The sequence below is a fragment of the Lemur catta genome, chromosome 15 (genome assembly GCF_020740605.2).
Source record: "Lemur catta isolate mLemCat1 chromosome 15, mLemCat1.pri, whole genome shotgun sequence".
Taxonomy (NCBI): Eukaryota; Metazoa; Chordata; class Mammalia; order Primates; family Lemuridae; genus Lemur; species Lemur catta.
Window position 1 is genome coordinate 4837656 of NC_059142.1, and position 25941 is coordinate 4863596.

General features: G+C 38.9%; 1 protein-coding gene across 1 annotated transcript; it reads right to left on the bottom strand.

Annotated features, from left to right (window-relative positions):
• Positions 1-230: 230 nt before the first annotated feature.
• On the bottom strand, positions 231-7804 carry LOC123620217 (zinc finger protein 879-like). Its single transcript, XM_045525264.1, has 3 exons — positions 7772-7804; positions 5559-5706; positions 231-2159 (listed from the first exon to the last, which is right to left on the bottom strand). Exons 1-3 carry the CDS (start codon positions 7802-7804, stop codon positions 1135-1137), a joined length of 1206 nt encoding a protein of 401 aa, XP_045381220.1. The 3' UTR covers positions 231-1134.
• Positions 7805-25941: the final 18137 nt, after the last annotated feature.

The following is a 25941-nucleotide window of genomic DNA, read 5'->3' on the forward strand; positions in this document are numbered from 1 at the left end:
GATTTCATGAGACAATAGCTCCTGTGTAAGGCTGTCAGTTCCCAGGGTAAATGGTGCTTACTTTCTGAGAAGTGCTAGTTATAATTTCAACCTTAAGGAAAAGGAAAAGAAAGAAAATCCTAAGAAGGGAGAAATGAAAAAAGCAAAACAGATTCCTTGTCAACAAAAAACACAACATTTAAAGAGCTATTTTGAGATGAGTGAACAAAGATTTTCTGAGAAACCAAATGTAACAAAGAGTTTCACTTTATTTTTGATGTCTGGCCACTGATAGCATTGAGCTTCCACACTTTTCTCCCCACCCCACCACGTCTCAAACTTTAGATAATGAAACCCAGGTGCATCACTTGAGCTCTTGGCACTGGCAGAAGCTTGAATCCCCCAATCACATACCTGGGGATGCTCTCTAGCTCCACACCCTAGCCACTAAAAAGGCCCAACCTCCTCTCTGTTCGTGCCATTTTGGACCAGCTTGCATCCACCCTGATCTCCCCATAAATCCTTTATTTGAATAGTAAATTTTCCTTCAAATACTCTTGGTGTTTGAAGTGTCATCAGTCTTGACATCTGTCCTATTAACTGGATCCATCACCCTCTTTCGGGTGATCACAAAACAGTGGGATGAGGTAAAGCAGACAATAGCTGCCCACAGGAGGGTATGTGCTGGAGATAGAAATGACTATACATTAGGGCAAAGATTTATAGGAAGGTGGTATTTGGATATACAATTAACCAAGAGCTTCTCTGTTTCGTTTGGACACAGCACTATTTCCATCAGTACAAATTAGGCAACATACTCAATTTTTTAACTAGAATTCTTTGGCTTATTCCTCAGGTTAGGAGATAAAAATCACTGCATGGTGGCATTAGACATTTTTCAGGTATAGAAAAAAATACACACATACATATATAGAGATTGATGTTTAGAGTCTATTAGGCCATTTGAGATATTGGATCAGTGTTTCTTCACTTGGATTTATGATATTCTCATAGCTAATCTTTTGCAGGAGAAAATGGGGCTGGAGGGATCTTCATCCCTCAAAACAGAAAAGCATCACAATTGTAACAACCTGTGAAAGTATGATTCTTTGGCATTTAACAAAATGAAAAATCTGAATGAATTTGTCCATACTTTCAGGGAGATTCTCCACTGTGAAGTCTCTGATGTCTGATAAGGGCTGAACTACATCTGAAAGCTCTGCCACATTTGTTGCACTCACAAGGTTTCTCTCCAGTGTGGATCCTCTGATGTTGACTAAGATGGGCACTTCTGCTAAAGGCTTTCCCACACTCCTGACATTCAAATGGTTTCTCTCCCGTATGAACCCTCTGATGATGAATAAGGGATGAACTCTGGCTGAAGGCTTTCCCACAGTCTTTACAGGTGTAGGGTTTCTCTCCAGTGTGGACTTTTGTATGTTTTATAAGAGTTGAGCTCTGACTGAAGGCCTTACCACATTCTTTACATTTGTAGGGTTTTTCTCCAGTATGAATTCTGTGATGTCGAATAAGGGCTGACCGATCACTAAAGGCTTTCCCACAGTCATTACAGGTATAAGGTTTTTCTCCAGTGTGAGTTCTCTCATGTTGATAGAGGTGTGAGCTCTGACTGAAGACCTTACCACATTCATTACATTCATACGGTTTCTCTCCAGTGTGAATAAACTGATGGACAATAAGGGAAGAGTTGTGACTGAAAGCTTTCCCACATTCACTGCATTCATAGGGCTTCTCTCCAGTATGAATATACTGATGTTCAACACGGGATGAATTGTGACTGAAAGCTTTACCACATGTGTGACACTCATAAGGTTTCTCTCCAGTGTGAATTCGCTGATGTTGAATAAAATGTGTTATCTGAGTAAAAGCCTTCCCACATTCATTGCATTCATAGGGTTTTTCTCCAGTATGGATTCTCTGGTGTTGAATAAAAGATGAACTGTGATTAAAGGCTTTGCTACATTCATTGCATGCATATGGTTTCTCCCCAGTATGAATTCTCTGATGTACTGTAAGGGCTGAATAATTACTGAAAGTTTTTCTACACTCACTACACTCATAAGGTTTCTCTCCATTATGGACTCTATGATGCTGAATAAATGGTATATTCTGAACTAAGGCTCTTTCTTGCACATTATATTCCTTCCCACTGTGATACTCTTATGATGTCTCATAAAGTATGAGTTCCAGTTATAAGCTTTTCTATCTTCATAAGATTTCTGTCGAATATTAGTTTTCTGATGTTCAGTGTAGTGTACACCACAACCAAAGGCCTTCTCATATTGAATACATTCCAAATTTTTCTCTCCAGTATGAACTACACAATGTTGAATATAAACTGAGGAATCACTGAAAATTTTACTACACTCATTACACTGAAGAACTTTCTCATTTATGCTATCTTTCTGATGTCTGGCTAATTCTGAATTCTGTTTGAAGCTCCTTCCCTGAGCATCATATATATAAGGTCTCTCTTTTTTAGGATGCCTTGATTGTATAACAAACTCTGACTTCAGACCAATATATCTGCCAAATTCAATACATTTGGGGTTACTATATGCTATAAAAGCTCTTTTATCACAAATAACTGTTGCTTGTTTCCAGAATTTCTCTTGAGTCACCTGTTTGCTCTCTGAGTAATCATCATATCCCCAGGACTCTTTCAAACTGGAGGTCCTTGCATTAGCTTTTGTGTTTCTCTCCATATCTATCCCCTGGTATGATTTTTTTTCATCAAATACCTTCTTTGGTTTTGACTTTCTGTTCTCCAAATCTGAGGAAAAAAGTAAAAATGTTCCCCGTACTAGAAGAAGGAAATGGCTAAAATGGGAATGAGATAATAATGCTATAAATATCACATTAGTCACAAATGTAAGTCAAACAGTCAAAAAATAATTTATTGAATACCTATTATGGGCTAGGTACTCTGCTATGTGCTAAGATTCAATGATTAACACAACAAATATAGTACTAGCTCTTTTGTAATTTACAGTCTATTGGGGAAGATGGGTATTAATCAAATAATTTCAAGTAGGATGAATGCTATAAAGTAAGGTATTACAGAGATCTCAATTGGGGAATGATCAATACTATGCTTAGGAATGACAACTGCCCCTAGCCTCTGAACCACTGGAATTTTTCCTAGCTTCTGATACCACCTCCTCACTCCCCTTGTCTGAAGTTCACCCCAGCTTAGATCATCTTTAAGGCCTGCATCTTCCACTCCCACTTGTAAAGTCCTCCCAAAATCCCTTGATTATTGCTTAGATTGCTATCCAATTCAATAAGATCATTTTCCATATTTTTCTTCGCTACTCTGGGTGTTATCCATTTACCAGAGATTTCTTTCAGCCTCTACTTTTTTCCTTTGCTCTGAACCTTCCAAAACACATTCTCATTCTATCTCAATCTCTCTCTCTCTCTCTCTCTCTCTCTCTCTCTCTCTCTCTCTCTCTCTCTCTCTCTCTCACACACACACATACACACACACACACACCAATCAAAGGTTTAAAGAGAGTTAAAGTTTGGACTGCAGAAATTTTAAAGGACAAGTCCTATTATGAGTACTAATTCAGCTTTATTACTGATAAACCACACGACATACTGTTTATTGTTGTGCAGTGGGACTTTGTAAGTTGGGATCTTGTATTTTTTTCAGTTGTGTTATGGGTAAAACAAACAGCACATATGTCTTAAGTTGAGAATTATTTTTCAAGTAATCTTAGCATGTGGATTTGACAGCCTTATATAATGTAGGAAAATGAAAGTTAAAAGAAGGCAATGGAAGTTAAGTTAACACAGAAACGGTAGCACAGGTATTAATCCACTGTTAGGTTAGCCAAAAAGAAGGACCTCCTATTAGTATTAAGTCTAATGGGCATTTTTCAGGTCTTTTTTACTTGACCTTTCTAGCATATAACACTGTCAGCCCCTTCCCTCCTTCTTGAAATGCTCTCTTCTGCTGGTTCCATGACAATTACTCTGACCAGGTTTTCCTCCTTGATCTGGCCATTCATAGTACGCATTTTGGACTCCCTTTCTTTTAATTATTAATATATTGAGAAATTTTAAAAATATAAAAATTTACATATTTATTGCTATCACCCATTATTAAAAATATTACCATTTTGTTATTTTTGTCACCAGTTTTTTCTCTATGTATTTACTCTTGAAATAGTACAAAAGTGATATATCCATGTAATTTTTTATCTTTGCAGATTCATTAGGGTTCTAGGATCTCTTGTAACTCTTTTCATGAACTTTGGGTAATTTCATCCATTCCCACCACTTCAATTACCATCTATTCTCAGATGACTCCCAAATTTGTACCACCAGTTAAGAATTCTTTCCTTTACTAAGATACATTTGACTTATCCTCCTTAAATTCATCTGGCCTCCAGACATCACCACTTAGACCCGATTTTCTCAACTGCAGCACTCTTGACATTTTGGCCAGATAAGTCTTTGTGTGGGGGACTGTCTTATGTATCAGAGGGTGTCTAGCAGCATCCGGGGCCTCTACCCACTACATGACCATAGTACCCTTCAGATATTGCCAAATGTCCCCTGAGGGACGTTGTCCCTGTTTGAGAACCACTGTTTTAGACCTGCTATAAACATTTAAAACAACTTAGATAAACCAAACTCTTCTTACACCCCACAAACTTGCTACTCCCTCTGTATTCTCCATCTCAGGGATGCAAACTTCCATCCATCTACACCTAGGAAACCTAGGAATTGTCTCTGTCTGTTACACCCTCATCTCTCAAACCTACTCAGCAAATCAGTCACTTTTACACACTTAAAAATTATTCAAATTCTTTCATTCTGTTCATATTTTTTAGGCAGCAAAAAACTAGGTATGACGGGGACAATCTAAATGAATGAGAGACTCCAACTATAGACAAGAGAGGGAAACAACCTCATAAAATGCCCAGGGATGAGGTAAAAAGGTGATCTCTGGATTAAACATTGGGGTTATAACTTTAAGGATGAAGTACCTTCCCCTTGAGTCTGAGAAGTAGAGAGGTAAGCTATCAGGACTCTAACATGGTCAAGTAAAAATGAGACTTTGTGGGCTTCAACATTTCTACAGGCCTAGAGGATCTGGGGAAGAAATTCTAACTCATATTTCAAAAGATGCAATCTGCCTTGTTCTCACTTACATATACAGCTGCTTCTTAGCACTTCTCCCTCCTGCGTTTGTCTTTGTGGGTTTACCGCTTGTTCCAACTGGGAGATGATATCAGGTTTAGAAAAAGGAAATCCTACTCAAGGGAAAAAAATGGAATGTGATTGTAAGTTCAAAAGACCAAGTACCACCCCATCCTCAGTTCCACTCTGTTAGAGAGCAGAAGACAAGATTACTAATTGTCAAAAGCAACTAAATATTTTCTACACAAATAAGGTGACAAGTAAGTAAAGGATTTGATCTGGATTCTGGCAGGAAAAAATAACCAAAGCATCATTTGTTATCATCCCCTAATAGGAACAAGGGAATCCTTAGAAAGCAAAGGTATCTCCAAAGGTGGATCTGTGGTGAAAGGACCTGAGCTTACCCAAGGAGACCAGGTTCCTATAGTTCTCCAGCATTACATCCCTGTACAAGACTCTCTGAGCAGGGTCCAGTTCTCTCCATTCTTCCTCAGTGAAGTTCACAGCCACATCCTTGAATGACACAAAGCCCCAAAACACCTGCATGGGGTTCTGAAGAAAAGGTTGAATGAGGCAGAATTAGGGGAGATAGATGGGATGGAGAGAAAATGGATCCAATCATGTTCATAGTGTCAAAGACAAGATTTTATTGACTCATATATTAAAGAATTTTAAAACATGAATACCCTTTTGTCCTAATTTTATAGTAGTTTCATATCTAGAACTGAATTATAAGAAAATCATCAGAAATATGGAGAGTTACAAAGAATCATATCTATTTACAGCTTACAACAGCAAAATAGTTCTAAATAACCTAAATGTTTGAGAGGTGTCAGAGCTTCTAACTGTTCATGAAAACACACTGCTTCCTCTCCTTTCCAGGTACACAAACATTTCCCAACCTCCTCTGCAGTTGGATGTGGCCATGAGATTCTAGCCAATGGAGTGCAAGTAGAAGTGATATGTACCATTTCCAGGCTTGACTCACATATATTCCTCCATGTTGTTTTCCCCTTCTGACTTTGGTATGGACAGAGCCCCCAGAGTGAGTTTGAAAGCCATGTGGTAAAGATAGTTTCAGATGGCTCAAGTCCCTGAATGGCCACCCTATCAATCTGTTGAACTAGTCATATGGTTATGAGAGCAAGAAATATATTTCTGTTGTATTGGAGGCATTACATAGTTTGGGTCTATTGGTTACAACAGTTATTATAAGCCAACCCTAACTAATCCAGAAATTAGCAACTTGAAGTGGGAGATATCGTAATGAAAACTTAAAATATATAGGTGGTATTAGCTTGACAATCAGGTGACAGGTTTCAAGGAAATGGACATTTAAGGCCAAAAAGATGTAGATTCTTGATATATACTGGCAAAATAATGAATAACTATGATGGCAGAGTTAATCCTCACTGGGCCTGTGGCTCTAGGGGAATAGGCTGGAAAGAGCCACAATTCTGGTTTGTGTAGAATGCTACTGGATGTGTTTGGCAAAGAAGAAAGAGCTGAGCTCAGGAAAGAATTTGCCAAAATTTCAAGCCAAAATAAAATGGAATACAGAGTCCAGAAATTTGGGCCTTCACATGGTTGGAAAAGCAAACTGTTTCTAGATCTCAAACAGTGGGAAATAAGTTGTCTTTGAGCAATAAAGGCCCACTAAAACTTCTCAACTAAACAAAGTGACTTAGTCCTGTAAAAAAAAAAATGTCAGATTCAGGATGTGGCCTCCCCACCCAAGCCTATTGTTCAGCTGGCCTTAATGTTATCTTCATTAAGTTAAGAGTGAGACATGGTAAGTAACAAACTAAGAAATATACCAAGCTTGCAAACTATATCTAGGAAAGAACTTTGGGTAACAGAAGTCTTTTAAGTTTTTGTGAAACAACATATCCATGATTTCAATGTACTTCTTCTTTTCCTTTGACAGGAATCAGTATCCTTGATTCCAAGTCATTTATGTCACTGACTCTGTACACATCTTCCAAGAATCTACTCATGTTTCAGGACCCACTTCAAATTTTACTGTCTTCATTAGCTTGGGAGTTGCTTAAAACGATTTTAAAATCCTGGTTGAATGAATAAAGTTTTCCTAAACCTTTCTCAGCCAGACACACTTGCTCACGTTCCTCAAAATTCATACAGCATTTTCCCCACAGCCCTTTATTATTGAGTAGGCCCTCAATAAATTTGCTGACTTTTGCCACACAGATTTTCTCCCCAAGAGATTTCCAAGCAGATGGAAGCAAGAAATGTGTCATGTGCCTTTGCATGTCTACATTAAATCTCTCAAGCAAACAAGCAGAAGCTTGATTCTCACCCTACCATGTTCTAGGAATCATGCTCCCCAATTATCTGCTAAAGAGGCTTCATCTTCCCCTTCCCTTTTCCATACTGTCAATGGGAGAGGCTGCCATACCTCCTGACCCTTACTGCTACTCCCACACAACAGAACAGCACCCACACACCATCTGGTTGGTAGTCCATCCCACACACTTGACCCTATCTTTTCAAACTGCTGCTGCTAATAGGGCTGACAAGTTTCATGCTAAGAGAAAGAAATGTTTTGTTTCAGCAATTAACATGAGATTCCAGGGAAGAGAAAAAAAACCCAACTCACCTGGGACTTTGTTGTCTGGCAAAAACCAGCCATGCTTTCTTCCTTTTGGAAGACAAGACAAGACACCCCTTTTGGGAAAGGGCTGAGTCCCTAGATGGCAGATCTGGAAGGAAATCGATATAAAGGAATCCAGTTCATCTTTATGTATCTCAAACCTATTAGACTAGAAACAACCACTTATGATAAAAATGTGTCCCTGAACTTGGCTGTCATATGGTTGGTTTGAAGGATTTTACAGACATCTAAGTAATAAGGCTTCAAAGATAAACCCAGAAGACAGAATGAATGTGAACTGAATTAGGGAAAGTACAACCATTAACTGGGTTCAGGATCTACATGAGCTATTGCTCTGAGAACGAGGCTCCCTGGGACCAAAAGAAAGAAAAACAAAAAACTTAATGTTCAGTCTGGAGAGGAGCTTAAAGACCTCCAGCCTCAACTCCTTTATTGACAAATGGAGAAACTATCCAACTTTATAGAATAAGAAAAAGGAGTCACAGACGCAAAAGGCAGCAGTGCCCATCCCAGCAGTCACTGTCACAGAGACCTTCAGCCACCCCATTGTAAGTATTCCAAGCCCACAGTAAGTCTGTGGCCATCTTAGGTCTGTTCCACCACACACAATCCACTAAATTGCAGTGTGTCATCTCATTCACCCCTGCATCCTAAGCACCTGGCACAGTAGACCCAACCAGTGGATGGAATTACTGAACAATCCACTTCATTCCCTTTGTCCAAGTCCATGCCCATCAAGCAAACTTCTGCTTATGATTTACTTACCCATTTTGATTTTTTGCCACAGGGAGAAAACCGCTGATCATATTAACTCTGAGCATTTCTTTGAGCTTACCTCTGCGTCATAGGGTTGCATGCTATTTATGTTATTCTATATATAATTCTGTATTTTCCTGATATGCTACAGTTTATTATTTCTTTAATTGTCCCTCCCCCATCTCCAAAAAAGCAATACTTAAAACTTGTGGGCCAGGCGCTGTGGCTTACACCTGTAATCCTAGCACTCTGGGAGGCCGAGGTGGGTGGATTGCTCAAGGTCAGAAGTTCGAGACCAGCCTGAGCAAGACTGAGACCCCCCCGTCTCTACTAAAAATAGAAAGAAATTATATGGACAACTAAAAAATATATACATATATAGAAAAAAAATAGTCGGGCATGGTGGTGCATGCCTATAGTCCCAGCTACTCGGGAGGCTGAGGCAGAGGTTGCTGTGAGCTAGGCTGACGCCACGGCACTCACTCTAGCTCAGGCAACAAAGGGAGACTCTGCCTCAAAAAAAAAAAAAAAAAAAAAAAAAAAACTTGTGGATTTGTTTGGGAAAGAAGTATTTCTAGTCCTCAGTCATCATAAACTGCACAGGGTTTCACAATTTTTTAAAGTCCATGCCTCCTACAATCCTTTCTCACTAGAACATTGGCCCTGGGGTCTGCCTGCCTGCCTTAAATGTTGGTTCTGTATGACCATAGGCAAGTTTCTTCTGGGCTTCAGTTTCCTCATTTTAAAAAATAATAATGGTACCTACCTTGCTGCATTGTGCATTAATGCAAATGTAGGGCCCAAACCAGTATCTGGTACAGAATAAGCACTCAGGAAAGGTCATTTAATCATGAGTTAATTATTATTCTCAATACCTTCTGCTTATCAACATTAACAAGACTTAATGGGGTTTTCTTTCCATACATTGTTTTATAGGGGAAAAAAAGGTATAATCAGTATGTCTGATCACACTCCCAAAGCCCCACTTCCCTACAAGATGCCTGCTCCCTTCCTGTGCTGGACACTGACAATCCATGGGGGTAAGGTAGAGACATGAACTCATAAGTTCCAGGGCCTCCACATAATCAGAGGGGCTGAAGGCAGGATGTTATGGGAAAGACAAACAGACCAGAAATAGATTACAGAAGTCCCTTCTGATCTGGCCCATCCCTTTGTAGCTCCTTAAGAAAGAGCACTTTTTAGTTCTGCCACACTGGGCAGCAGGTCCATGGACCCTGCAGATGCAGGCCCCAGCTCTACACCTGAGCTCACAGAAGGTTCAAGGGACTGAGGCTTTCCCATGTTCTATAATGCCAAATCAAATCAAATCATCAGCCTCTCCACACCCATTTCCTCATCTCCTTCCAAGAACTCTGACTTGCCTCTCTCTCATCCTTCAGAGAGGTAGCTGTTATAATGGAAAGAGTCTGGAGGTAAGACATCTCATTTTCTAAGAGCTTCAAATAAAAAGGGAGTGATATTAGTAAAATTACTACCATTCTTCACACACTCACCATGTACCAGGTGCTTTCCATAAATCACCATTTACAGATGAGGAAACTGTTAATTTGCCCAAGGTCTCAGTGCTGCCCACACATATTTTACAAAGTTGCTGCAAAGAAAAACTAAAATGAGGTTATGTGTGCACACTGTAAGCGCCCAGCAAATAGCAGAACCCACTCTCACTTGTATTCTTTACCTCTGTTCTGGAGTTTGTGGGTCCAGTCCTCCATGATCACAGCTTTGGCACCACCATTTGGGTGTAACAACCTTTCCCAGGTCCTCCTCATCTCTTCCTGGGAATTGCCAGCATTCTCCCAGAAACTCTGGCAAGACATTCTGGATTGAATTTTTCTTTTTCATTGTATTTCTTTTTTCATTCTCCAAGACCCTACTCATAACACAATTGGAGAGTCTAAAGCAGTATCTTTTGAGCTAAGGCTAAAGTCAAGAACTTCTGCAGCCACTCAATCTCCAGGAAGTCCTAAACACAGGCAAGCCTCAATAGCTTTACCCCAGGGCCCTGCAGAGTCAGACACTCAGAAACACAGACAATTATAAACAACGTAAAGATACTGTTACCAACATGCCTGATGAATACACAGTGCAGGACATGGTGAGAACTGCCCTACTGGGAGTGACCGCACCTGAATTCTAATTTCTACTATGTGCCAGTTGGCTGGGTGACCTAGAACAAGTTACTTTTCCTTCTTGGTTTTCAGTTTCTTTTTATGTACAAATGAGGAGATAGATGCCTGTTAGTGATAATCTCTACTATTGACTGAGCTCTTACTTGGTGCCTGGCTCTCTGTCAACTGTCTCATGTTAAAATTCCATTTAATCTTCACAACCACAACTTAAAAGTAGATACAATAAACATTTCACAGATAAGGAACACAAAGCTTAGAGTGCAGTAACTTGTCTGCAGTCACATGATACAGCAATACCGCTTTCTTGAAATGTAGACAAACGGATCTCTTACATCCATCCCCTGCCGCGTTAACACTGTCAGTCTGTAAAACGGTTCCACCACACTGGAGGCGCGTAGGTCTCCGACCTGGCCCAAGCACTGGGAGTCTCGGGCGCTACGTGCCTCACCTTCCAGCCAAGCGCTTCAGGCTACGTGGGCCCTCGGCCTGCTTCCGAGCAAAGGACCCGGAGGTGTCTCAGATATTAAACACACACGCACCCGCTGTCACGCACACAGAAAACGCTCCTGGGGCAGAAGCGGCGGGTCAAGGTGGCCCAGCCCAGACGGACACCACCCCAGCTCCAGCAGAAAGCATTATGGTCGGATCAGCGGGCCTGCGGAGAGACTCAGAGGGGCGCAGCCGGGCCCCCAAATCCCCTGCTGGACACACACCCTGCCCAGCATCTGCGCCTCCCGGGTCCAGACGCTAGGAGGGTCTCTGCGCAGAACCGCGAAGACAGGTTCGCCGGGTGCAGAGCGTGCCCGGACAAAGGGGCCGGAAGCGGAAGTGCGCGCCGAGGCTTCTGGGAAATGTAGTCCGGCTCTGCCGGGTCGCCGGACTGGCACTGAGACCCTGCCGTGCTCTCCGGAACACCGGCTCCTTCTGCAGGCAGAGACAAGCCCTCACGCGGCCCTGGAAAGCAGTGCTAACGTTGGCCTCTCCGGCGAAAGCGGACGGGAGCTATTGGGAGCGTTTAATAAACCATCAAGGACTGTGGAGAGTTTTTTAGGGGGAGAAGAAGGGAGGTCGGGAGAGCAGAGGTCCGGTCCGGTGGGCTTGTCCCCTTTGTCGCCGCAGAATAAGCGGGGCTGCAGCACTACTTCAGAGCGCTCGACACGGCTGTCCCGCGCCTGGGGTTCTCACTCTTTGCAGTCCTGACGGCTGCCCCACGCTCTCACATTCCGGCTGCTGTCGCACACAACGGGGGGCCCGTTCACTGGTCCCCACGGCTCTGCACCCTTACCTCAGAGCACGTCGTCCTTTGACCGCCGTTTGGGTTCCTATTACTGAAGTGCTGTGTTCTGATTCATAGAGAGGTGGGGCCCTTCCTAGGCCATCTTAGCCCGAAAGTGTTTATATGTCTCTGCCCAGAAAAGTGCCCTGTTATTCCTATTTGTTATTTCGTGTTTCCCAGCCACGTTCATATGCATCATTCCTCCAAATCTCTTGGTCATTGAGTTTACATTTTTCCAGGTTCCATTAATTCAGCCTCTTGGAGGTACATTCTGCACCCCACTCTCCATGGCAAGCCCATCGGGATTTAGTCCTACTCAGTTCTGCTGGGACAAGGATGAAGACAGCTGAGTTGTTGCTCTCTTCTTTGTCACCTCCGGAATCAGGAGGTGTTGAGAGGGTGCACACTCCAACTTTTAGGACAGCCCCAAGCCACCACCTCCACCACCAATCGCACAGCTGAGGAGATCTCTACCTAAATTCAGCCTATCCAGTCTTCACACCTGCACTCTGGATTCGGTCTTTCCAAGAATTGCTTTGGCCAGAATGTGATAGACATTCACAAAGATGCTACTGTAAAGAAAGAAAAACCTCAATCATGAGATCCTTGGGCCAGGATTTCTGAAGAAATGCTGAGGCCTCTACAATTTTGGGTTCAGTGACCCCAAGAGAAACCCCACAGGACACTCTACCAGCTGGACTTCCCCTTCTTTTCCCTTCCCTCAAAATCCCCAAAGCCTTCAGGAATCACCTTTGATAATGGTTTATTAAAAATATTAGCATAATAGGTGCAACAGGAATGGCAAGTTGTTGACAGTTGTTGACAGTGACTGATAGATATATAAGGATTTGTTGTGCTTTGCTGCTACTTTTGTGTATGTATGAAATTTTCCATGAAGTAAGTTTTAATAATAAAAATTAAATTTAAAAATATGGCAGGTTAGATCATGCCTCTTCTATGCTCACAATTTTTGGTTGGCTTCCCATTGCAGAGTAAAATCCAAAGTTCATATTATTAGGGTCTCATGTAATCCATTTAGTGCCACACAACCAGTATTTTTTAAAAAATGAAATAGAAGAGAAAAGAAGAAAAAACACTAGAGGGTATTACATGCAGTAAGAATAAGTATTGTTTCAATGAACTTTTGGGTTGTTTGAGTATATTGTACTTGGTCACAATGTCAAACTCATGTTGTATGTATGCACATGTGTGTGCTTTCAGCAGGTCATGGTCAAAAGAGTTTGAAAATTATTGCTCTAGTGATCTGGTCTCCAGCCTTATATCTCTCTCTTACACCCTACCACTTACCATCCCCCCATGCCTCAATCCACTCCAGCCTCCTTGCTATTCAACATGCCATGTTCTACCCTCAGATATCTACAGAGCTTACTGCCTCACCTCCATTGAATCTTTGCTTGAATGTCATCTTGAACACTAGTGTCTTCCCTCAACATCCTATATATATTAATAATAAAATAGGAGCCCTATAATATCACTCACTACTTCCCTTACCCAGCTTTACAGTTACTTTATGGCCCTTATTTCCACTTCACACATTATATATTTATGTGTTTGTTTGATGTCTTCCTATCTCCACTCCAAATGTAAGCACTTCTGTTTTGCCCAATGTTGTATGTGAAGTAAGCACTTAATAAATATTTGTATTGTCCTCTGTATTCTGTATTAGGTTAACTTCTAGGTACTTTTTGTTGAGTTTGTTATGCCTGGTTTCTTAAAATTTTGTATTAGGATATACATATTACACATGCAAAAGAATACATAATGCTTAAAAATAATAAAACAAATGCCCATGTATCCACTACCCAGCTTAAGATATATTGTGGAGTGGTTTACTACTTTCTGTTACTGTTGGTACAGAGGAATGTTATTGATATTAGTAAACTAAGGTTGAATCTGGAAAACTTGCTAAACTTTATTTTTCAGTCTTAAAGATTTGTTAATTCTTTTACGTTTATAATTAGATTATCATGCCATACCCTATCACTAGCAAATAAGTAAATAAAATACATATGAGTTCATTTAAAATGAGCTCATTTAATCTATACAACTACCCTATGAAGCTGGTATTATTTATTGTCTCTGCATTACAGATGAGAGAAGTCAAGCATGAAGAGGTGAAGTAACATGCCTGAGATCACACAGCAAGCACCAGAGCCAAGATTGTAAATTTAAACCCAATAGTCTGGCTCGAGGGTCTATGCTCTTAACCACTACTTAAACTGCCCCCAAAGTAATTGCTATTCAACTTTTGTCTCTTCTGTTCCAGTCTCTATCCTCCACCGCACTTTCGTCGGTTTATTTTGTTTGTTTGTTTTTTTAATTACTATATGAGATAAGCCCTCCTCTACTGTATTGAACAGCAGAGTTTAAAGAGGTTTAGGAGTTTAAAGAGAATACTTCTAAGCTCCTCTGTTAAATTCACATTTGCTCTAGGGTTTTGGTATATAGATTTATCAAATTAAGAAACTACTCTTAACCTAAATCTTTTTTAAAAACTTATTTTATTTTTGAATTGACATATGTACACATTTATGATGTACATATGCTGTTCCTATACATACAATTTATAGTGATCAGATCAGTGTAATTAGCACACGAATCATTTGAAAGATTTGTCATTTCTTGGTTTTGGCAATATTCAATATCCTCTTTCTAGCTATTTGAAATTATATATCAGTGTTAGCTATAGCCATCCTACAGTGCTATAGAACAGCTGTCCCCAACCTTTTTGGCACCAGGGACTGGTTTCACGGAAGACAATTTTTCCATTGCGGCGGTGGGGGGGGGGGTGGGAGGAGAGTGGAGCTCAGGCGGTGATGCGAGCAATGGGGAGCGGTTATAAATAAGCTAGCTCGCCCACGCTCACCAATTTTTCCATGGAGGAGGGGAGGAGCTTTGTGCTCTCTCCCTAACAGGCCATGGACAGGTACTGGTCTGGCCTGGGGATTGGGGACCACAGCCATAGAACACTAGGACTTACTACTGCTGTCTAGCTGTTATTGTGTATCCTTTAACACTGCGATCCCCAACCCTGGGGCCACAGAGCTCCGCTGCCAGCCCCTCTTCCCCTGTCCGTGGAAAAATTGTCTTCCGTGAAACTTAGGAAGGAGGTGGGGGTGGGCACACAGCAGGAGGTGAGCAGCGGGGGAGCGAGGGAAACTTCATCTGTATTTATAGCCACTCCCTATGGCTCACATAACCGCCTGAGCTCTGCCTCCCACCCTCCCCCAATCCCCCAACCCTCCCACCTCCCCAAAGCCCTAAGTGGAAAAATTGTCTTCTATGAAACCGGTCCCGGGTGCTAAGAAGGTTGGGGGCCACTGCTTTAACAGATCTCTCCCTATCCCTCCCCATCCCCCTACCCATCCCAGGCTCTAGTATCCTCTGTTCTACTCTTTACTTCTATGAGAGCAACATTTTTTAGCTTCCACATGTAAGTGAGAACATGCAGTGTTTTAACTTTCTGTGCCTGGCTTATTTCACTTAGCATAATGTCCTCCAGTTCCGTCCATGTTGCCATCAATGACAAGGTTTCGTTCTTTTTTATGTCTCAATAGTATTCCATTGCGTATATATACCACATTTTCTTTTCATACCCATCTGTTGTTTGACACCTAGAGTAATTCCTTATCTTGGTTATGGTGAATAGTGATGCAACAAACATGGGGGTGCAGATGTCTCTTCAATACACTGGTTTTCTTTCATTTGGATAAATGCCCAATAGTGGGATTGCTGGATCCTATGATACTTCTATCTATAGTTTTTTGAGGAACCTCCATACTGTTCTCCATAGGGTCTATACTAGTTTACGTTCCCACCAAAAATGTACATTTTCTTCTCATCCTCCCCAGCATTTATTTTTTGTCTTTCTGATAATCACCATCCTAACTCATTGTGCTTTTGATTTACATTTGTCTGATGATTAGTTATGTTGCGCATTTTTCCATATATTTCTTGGTCATTTGTATGTCTTCTTTTGATAAATGTCCATTCAGATCACTTGCCCATTTTTTAATCAGATTGTTTTTTTGCTGTTGAGATATTTGAGTCACTTTTATATTCTGAATATTAACTCTCCATTGGATGAATAGTTTGAAAATATTTTCTACCATTCTGTAGCTTATAATTTCACTCTGTTGATTGTTTCCTTTGCTGTGCAGAAGCTTTTTAGGTTGATATAATCCCATTTATTTATTTTTGCTTTTGTTGCCCATGCTTTTGAGGTCTTATTTCTAAAATTGTTTCCCAGACCAGTGCCCTAAAGCATTTCCCCTACATTTTCTTCTAGTAATTTTATAGTATTCTCTCCAATTTCTTTCATCACTGTTTTATAGTTTCCTTGTAGAGACCTTTCACCTCCTCAGTTAAATTTATTCTGAGGTATTTTATTTTATTTTTATGGCTATTGTAAATAGGATTGCCTTCTTGATTTCTTTTTCAGCTAGTTCATTGTTTGTATATAGAAATGTTGATTTTTGTATGTCAATTTTGTATCCTGCAACTTTACTGAATTTGTTTATCAGTTCTAAGATTTTGGTGGAGTCTTTAGGTTTTACTACACATAAGATCATATTATCTGCAAACAGGGACAATTTGAATCCATCCTTTCCAATTTGTATGACCTCTATTTCTTTCTCTTGTCTAACTGCTCTGGCTAGGAATTCCAGTACTATGTTGAATAAGAGTGGTGGAAGTGGACATGTTGGTCTTGTTCCAGGTCAGTATGACGTTAGCTGTGGGTTTGTCATATATGACCTTCATTGTGTTGAGGTATTTTCCTTCTATATCTAATTTATTGAGTTTTTATCATGAAGGAATGTTTAATTTACTCAAATGCTTTTCTGCATCTATTGAGATGATTAGACGATTTTTGTCCTTCATTTTGTTGATGTGATATACCACCTTTATTGATTTGTGTACGTTAAACCATTCTTTCATTCCTGGGCTAAATGCCTCTTGATCATGGTATGTTATCTTTTTTATGTATTGTTGGATTCAGTTTCCTAGTATTTTGTTGAGGATTTTGTGTCTATGTTCACCAACAATATTGGTCTGTAGTTTTCTTTTTTGTGTGTGTCCTTGTCTGGCTTTAGTATCAGGGTTATGCTGGTCTTATAGAATGAGTTAGGAAGAGTTCCATCCATTTCAGTTTTTTGAAATAATTTGAGAAGAACTGGCATTAATTCTTCCTTGAAGGTTCAGTAGAATTCAGCAGTGAAACCATCTGGTGCTGGACTTTTCTTTGTCGAGAGACTTTTTATTTATAAGATTTAATTTTGTAATTCACCATTTGTTTGTTCAGGTTTTCCGTTTCTTCTTGGTAGGTTGTATGTGGCCAAGAATTTATCCAATTCTTCTAGTTTTCAAATTTATTGGTATATAATTGTTCATAGTAGCCTCTGTATTTCTGTAGTATCCATTCTAACATCTCTTTTTTTGTTTCTGACTTTATTTATTTAGGTCTTCTTTTTTTTCTTTTGTTAGTTTAGCTGGGGGATGGGGAACCTGCAGCCTTAAGGCCACATGTGGCCTTCTAGGTCCTTAAGTGTGGCCTTTTGACCAAATCCAAATTTTACAGAACAAACCCTTTTATTTTTATTAACACTTTTTTTATATTTTATTTTATTTTTAAAATGAACATATTTAAAATACCAAAGAATAAAGTAAGTTGCAATGAAATAATCTTCCCATATTGATCAGCACAATTAGCACACTAGTTAGCCATAAGGGCTAAATTGATGGCTGCTATGCTCATGATTTAGTTCTGACTTCTACCGCCTGACTGGAACCACTGCACGAGGATGGTTGGCGAGAGTTTATGGTGGTACGCCAGTCTGCTTTTGATGATGGTGCACTGGGTTTCTGTTTGAAGTGGGATTTGTAAATACTTGCACAATTCGACAGTATTTTTTAATTCTACCTGCTTAGTAGCCCATCATGTCAAAGAAAACCAAGAGAACACTGAAGGAAGAAAGCAAATTTTTTAATGAGGATTGGGAATTGCAATATTATCTTGTTTCTGCTAAAGATAAGATGATTTCCTTGCTTTGTGATACTCCAATATTAACATTAAGAAAATTCAATGCTCATCAGCATTATAACATGCATAAACACCACAAATATTTTAAATTAGAGGGAGAGGCATGAAAGGTTGTATTGTAGAAATTAAAAGGTGAAAAACAAAAGCAAAGACAATTCTTTCAAGCAACAATAAAACCTGGATATAATGCCACTGATGCAACTTATAAAGTAGCTTATATACTTTGGAGGAAAGGGAAGCCATTCAGTGATTTAGAAATTGTGAAACAATGCATTGTTGAAATTGTAGAATACTTAGACCCCGATAACGTTTCAAAGCACAAACAACTGCCTCTTTCAAGGTGAACCATAACTGATCAGCAATATGAATTACAACTTAACAGAACAACTTCATGCAATACTTCAAAAAAAAATATATGTTATTCAATCATTTTCGATGAATCAACTGATAACTACTGACTCAATGCAATTTTTATACTTCATTTGGGTCATAACAGAAGATTTTCTTTGCTATGAAGATTTACTCGCTTTGGGCACTCTTACAAACAGAACAAGGAGAATAGATATCTTCAACAACTTTGAAGATAAATGTGAATTTGGACTGAATTTGGTAAATTTAGTGGGTGTATGTACAGTTGGTGCACCTCCCATGACAGGAAAACATGAAGGGTTTATTGCACAGATAAAAATAGTATTAATAGATCCAGATGCTGTCATTTCTTTTCATTGTACCTTGCATCAGCAAAATCTCTGTACTAAAGCTACTATTTTAAGTGACACTTTGCAACAAGTTATAAATATCATTAACTATATTCACCCAAGTGCAACACAGCATAATCAGTTTTGTAACATGCTAAAGTTGAATGATGAGGTATTCAGTGTGGATTTGCTATATCATTCTAAAGTGCATTGGCTATAGCAGGGACAGGTGTTAGCCAAATTTTATCTCCCCAAGAACAGACAGTTAAATTTTATGAAGAACAGAATCAACAATGTGAATTAATGAAAAACTTCTATAAGAATGTAGCATTTCTGTGTGATATCACATCAAATCAAAAGAACTTGAATATTTCTTTGCAAGGTAAAACTAAGTCTATATATGATATGTGGCCAAAAATTCAAGCATTTTGAAAAAAGCTATCTTTTTTCAAAATACTTCTTCAAAAGAAAATTTTGGGTGAAACGTTTTCCCCAGTTAGCAAAGGTCATTGATGAGCAGGATGACACGTGCAAATCATTTGAAGAATACACAGCTGTTATAGACCTATTAATTGGAAAACACAATGAAAGTTTCACTGACTTTGAAAATCATGACATCACACTCAAATTAGCATTTCAGCCTCACCTAGTTGATACCACCAAGGCACCTAAAGAACCACAGATGGAATTGATTGAGCTCTCAGTAGATGACATTTTGAAGTCATTGTTTGATGCTAAAAAAAATCCAGTTGAAATGTGGAAAAAATGCAGTAGAATACTCATGCCTTAAGCAACATGCCTGAAAAATGCTTTCTTGTTTTCAACCACTTATTGCTGCAAATCTATATTCTCCTACCTAATCCAAATCACACCTTAAGGTCACAAATGACTAATACCCATCTAGAGGATCAACTGAAACTGCAGACCTCCAGGCTGCATCCAAATATTCAAATGCTTTCCAACAAACAGCAGATATGACAAAGTCATTAAAAGGTTAGTTAACTTTAAAATTAACAAATGGTTTTCTGTTTTTGAAATTATTAAGTACATAGTAATTAGATTTTTACAAAATAATGTACATTTTTAAGTATATCTAATTGAAGTTTCTTGAATGTGGCCTTATTTGATTACAGATAAATTAACACAGTCTTCCAACCCGAAAAGATTCCCTGCCCTGGTCTAGCTAATGGCTTGTCAATTTTGTTTATCTTTTCAAAAAACCAACCTCTTGTTTTGTACTTTTTTATTCTCAATTTCATTTATTTCTGCTCTGATTTTATTATTTCCTTCCTTCTACTAATTTTGAGTTTGGTTTGTTCTCACTTTTCTAGTTCCTTAAAATCCATCATTAAGTTGTTTACTTGAAAATTTTCTTGTTTTTTGATGTAGACATTTATTGCCATAAACTTGCCTTCTAATACTGTTTTTGCTGCATCTCATAGGTTTTGGTATGCTGTGTTTCTATTTTCATTTGTTTCAAGAAATTTTTAAATTTCTCTTAATTTCTTCCTTCACCCATTGGTTGTTCAGGAGCATGTTATTTAATTTCCATGTATTTTTACAGTTTCAAATGTTTCTATTGTTATTGATTTCTGGTTTTACTCAATTGTGGTCAGATAAGATACTTGATATAATTTCAATTTTTAAAAGAAATTTTAAGATTTGTTATCCTTAACATATGGTCAATTCTGGATAATTCTCCATGTACTGTTGGGGAAAAAAATGTGTATTCTGCGTCTCTTGGGTGAAATGTTCTCTAACTGTAAGTCCATTTGGTCTATGGTGTAGTTTAAATCCGATGTTTTTTTGTTGATTTTCTGTTTACATTATCTGTCCAATGCTGAGAGTTGGATGTTTTAAGTCCCCACTTATTATTGTATTGGGGTGTATCTTTCACTGTAATGATATTTGCTCTATATATCTGGGTGCTCTGTTCTTGGGTGCATATACATTTCCAATTGTTATATTTTCTTGCTTAATTGATCTCTTTATTATTACATTATATGATGTTCTTCTTTATCTTTTTTTACAGCTTTTGACTTGAACTTTGTTTTGTCTGATATAAGTATAGCTACTCCTGCTCAGTTTTGGTTTCTGTTTGTGTGGAATATCTTTTTTCATCCCTTCATGTTCAGTCCATGTGTGTCTTTACAGGTGAGGTGAAGTTCTTGTAGGCAGTATATAGTTAGTTGTATCTTATTTATTATTCATTCAGGCAGTTGGTATCTTTTAGGTCAGTAACTTAGTCCATTTACATTCAAGATTATTATTGATAGGTAAGGACTTATTCCTGTAATTTTATTGATTGTGTTCTGGTTTTTTACATATTCCTTGTTCCCTACTTACTCTCTTAAAGTTAATTTTTGCAGTTTGGTGGTATTCTGTAGTAATAAGATTTGATTCTCTTTCTCCTTTGTATATTGGCTCTACCATTGAGTTTTATGGTTTTGCATGTTTTCATGATGGTGGTTATCATCTTTTCACTTCCAGATACAAGACTCCCTTGAGTATTTCTTGTGAAACTGGCCTAATGGTAATGAATTCCCTTAGTTTTTGTTTGTCTGTGAAAAATTTTATTTCTCCTTCATTTCTGAAAGATAGCTTTGCTCAGTATAATATTCTTGACAGGCAGGTTTTTGGGTTTTGTTTTGTATTTTTTTTTTTTTTATTCATTGAGCACTTTGAATACATCATCCCATTCTCTCTTAGCCTAGAAGGTTTCTAGTGAGAAAACCACTGTTAGTCTAATGAAGATTCGTTTTATAAGACTTGACACTTTTCTACTGCTGTTTTTAGAATTCTTTCTTTGACTTTTGACATTTTGAGTATATTTATTGTGCCTTGGAGAGGACCTGCTTAGGTTGCGTCTATTTGGCATTCTTTGAGCTTCCTGTATCTACATGTCCATCTCACTTTGAAGACTTGGGTAGTTTTCAGCTATTATTTCATTAAATATGTTTTCTACACCTTTTCCCTTCTCTTCCCCTGGACTACCCATAATGCAAATATTTCTTCATTTAATTGTGTACCATAAATCCTGTAGGCTTTCTTCATTCTTTTTCTTTTTTTCTTTTCTTTTTTTGTCTTACTGTGTTATTTCAAAAGACTTATCTTCAAGTTCATAAATTCTTTCTTCTGCTTGGTCTAGTCTGTTGTTGAAGCACTCAATTGTATTTTTATGTCATTCAATAAATTCTTTAGCTCTAGGATTGTTTGTTTCTTTTTGTGATATCTAGCTCTTTGTTGAATTTCTCATTCAAATCATGAATTGTTTTCCTGATTTCATTCATTGTCTATCTGTATTCCCTTATATCTCACTGAATCTCCTTAAGGTTATTATTTTGAATTCTTTTTCTGGAATTTTGTATATTTCCTTTTCATTGGCATTTGTTACTAGAGAATTATTGTGTTCTTTTGGAGGTGTAATGTTTCCTTGCTTTTTCATGTTTCATGTGTCCCTACATTGATTTCTATGCATCTGGTAGAACAGTTGCCTCTTCCAATTTTATGGAGTAGGTTTTGTAGAAAAAGACTTATTCATATAGATGGATCTTGGAGTATCAGTTTGGTGGGGTATGTTGGCTTTTATTCTAGGTGGATGCAGTAGTGTGGTCTCCATGTAGTTTTATCAGCTGTAATCCATGCTAGTGACATTTGTGAATGTCTCAGTGGCCTACACTGAGAGAGTTTGTGCCATGGTGGCACAGCTTTACTGAGAGTGGGCTCATTGGACTGTTTCTGAGGTCAGAGGTATGTGTGTGCATACTGTGGGTCGGCCTACTTGGGGTCTGGCTTACTAAGGTTGGGGCCACAGTGCTGTTACTCTGGCTGGGACATGGGTGTGCAGTTACTCAGCCAGCCTAGGAGCATGCCTGATAGTGGCTGCCCACTGGGCTGTTTCCTGTGGCCCAGGACACAGGTACAAGTCTGCTTGGCTGGCCTGGAGGCATGTCTGCCAGGGAAGGCCTGCAGTGTTATTTCTCAGCCCCAGGACAAGTACTCATGATATTTCAGCTGGCCTGGGTACATATCTGCTGGAGGTGGCCCACAGCCCTGTTTCTCAGATGTGGGAGTACATCACTTGTTTGGCCTGGAGGAAAACCATCCAGGGGCAGTCCATGGGACTTTCGCAGGCTGGAAATGCAGGGGCACAGCTGCTCAGCTGGCCTGGGGATGTGTCTTCCCAGGGGCAGCCATGAAGCTGTTTCTTAGCCCCTGACTATGGGTGCAGGGCCTTTAGGCAGACCAGGGGCATGTCTGGGGAGTGGTGCTGCAGGCTGTTTTTCAGGATCTAGGCATAGGTGTATAGCTGCTCTGCTGACCTGAGGGTATATCTGCTACTCAGTGGGTCGGTGACCTCTCCTGTTCAGGGGAGGGTGCACAGGACTTTGGTTGACTCAAAGCTGGATTTTCCCTGGGCAAGACTGCCAGGTTTTGTTCCTCTGGCTGGAAGTGCAGGTGGTAGGGCTTGGTTTCACTACTGTGCAGGAACAAAATCACAGCTAATCCTGGGCCCAGTCTCTGTGAAGCTGGAGTTGGGGATTTCAGCCACCATGTGAGTTGGGTGGAATGAAGATGGAGCCCCAGTGCTTGAAAGGTGTAGTGGCTACTGATCCCCAGGGGAGAACACACTCCAGATGTGGCTGTATTCTCAAGATGACACTCTGCTATTGCAGCTTGGCTAACAGGGGGTGGGTGGGGCTGGAGAGCACACACCTTATGCTCCTAATCTGGAGCAATACAGCTGTGTGAATTCCCAGCAGCTCTACCAACTGGGCTCAGGGCTTGCAAGGACTGTGGGTCTCAACAGAAGTGAGAACTGTAGGTATTTTCAATGGCTACGGAGGCAGGTGACATTCTTCCGCTTACCTCTTCCCTGCAAGGGGATGTCCCTTCTGTCTCCAGGCCAATCCAATCTGGGTAAGGGAGATTGGACTGCAGATGTCAGGTGCTTCCAAGCTGCCTTCCTGGGCTTCCAATCACCTCAGGTGCCTGTCCACTCCCCCACTGCAATCCACAACTCTCTCTTCAGCACTCCATTCAAACCTTAGCTCTTTATATGTTGCCTTGGTCCTTTCTTATGGGGGGACAAGAGTCAGATCTCTCTAGTCAGCCATCCTGCTCTATCTCCACTTCTCTAATGTGAACTTTTCTTAATCTAAATTAAGAAACTAATATTTTGCCTAATCATTAATAGATATTGAACTTTATAAAATAATTTTTATTTGTATTGAGTTAGTCATTTGGTTTTTCTCCTTTAAAGTTCATTAATGTAACAAATTTCATAGCTAGATTTTCTGATGTTAAACTTAACTTGGCTATGATATAGGTTAAATTCAGTTGATTAATACTTTATTTAGGATTTTTGTACCTATGTCCATAAGTAAAATTGGCTTATAATTTTCATTTTTTTCTTGTAGTACCCTTATCCATTTTAAGAATCAAGGATATACTAAATTACTGAAATGAATTTGGCAGCTTTATCTCTTTTTATTCTCCTGGAGTTTTTTTTAAGGCACCTTTTATATAAGATACAGATTTATTCCTTGAAAGTTTGGTAGAATTTGGAGTGTGGTCTCATATTTTAATTTCTTTTATAGTAATTTAGCTATTGGAGATTTCAATTTCATTTTGTACCATTTTTCCATGTCATATTTTCCTAAATTTACCTACTTCATCTGTGCTTTCAAGTATATTGGTATTTAATAATCTCTGTTGTGTCTCTATTTTTTCTGTTTATTCAATCTGTATGTGTATATCGTCTGCTTTTTAAAATTCATCATTCTCATTTGATATTTGTGTATTTATTAATCTATGCATTGAGCCAGCTTTTGGTTTTAATAATCTTCTTTATTGGTTTCTGTGTACACTACTTCATTAATTTTGACCATTTAATATTTCTATATTTCTTGTTCTTTTGGCTTAGTCTGTTCTTTTTTAGCTCCTTGAATGTACCCCTTAGCTCATTTGTTTCCAATTTTTCTTAAATGTATTTAAAATTACATATTTTTCTCTAAGTACTCTTCTGTGTCCTACAAATTTTGAATAATTTTTTTCATTGTGATTCAGATCTAAGTATTTTCTAATTTCTTTCATTATTTTCTCTTCAACTCAAAATTTATTTAGTACTATATTTTCTTTTGCTTTTAATATTCAGAAAGATAATTTTTAATCTCTCTTCTTTTTTATTTCTAATTTTATGGAATATTGTCTAAGAGCATAAATCTGTGCTAATATGGTAGCCAATAGGCATGTGTGGACACTGAGCACTTGAAATGTGCCCAGTCTGAATTGAAAAGTGGTATAAGTGTAAAACACCCAAAATAGTACAAAAAATATAAATTATCTTAATATTTCTGATATTGAATATGTTAAAATAAAAATATATTGAATATGTTGGGTTAAATAAATACATTTATATAATTAATTTTCGCTCTTTTTAAAAACTGTAAAAAATATAGCTACAAAAAATTATGTATGTGGCTTATGTTTTATATATGTGTGTGTATATATATAGTGACATAGGACATAGATGTATATTAATTATTTTAAAATCATTGAATCATCTTCTGTATTTTAGCATAGGGCCAGTTTTTCTGAATAATGCATGTGTGCTAGAAAAGCATGTATATTCTCTATTTGTTGCATGTAAAGTTGCATGTAGATCTATTATCTTGAGATTTTAAATTCGTTAGTAAAACTTCTAAAGCTCACCTTACTTTTGTCTACTTAATGTATTAGTTCCTCAAAAGGTTATATAAAATTTTCCTATAGCAATTATTGATTTATCTGTCAGTCATTATATTTTCTGAATTTCTCAGTTCTTTTATAAGTATATAATGGATCCAAACAAGATGGTGTGGACTTATTTCTCCCTGTTCCTTCCTGATGAGTACACTATAAACACTGGAAATAACAAACAAAAACTCTGACAGATGGAAAAGGAAAAGTGGACTTGGTAGAGGGAGACCCTCGTACTGGAGGAACAGCATGTTAGCAGGGCATCTTACGACCCCACACCTAGCATTAGAAGGTGGTCCAGGTAGGCTCATTGCTCCCCCTGTGGAACATGGGCCCCGCCAATAACACCAGGTGAGCCTAGGGGGATGGACTGGAAGTCCTACTGGCAATAGGCAGTCAGGAATGTGTTCTTCCCCATTATGGCTGAGACTCTCCTTCCCCATCCAGAACACCAGGCAGATGCACAGCACCAG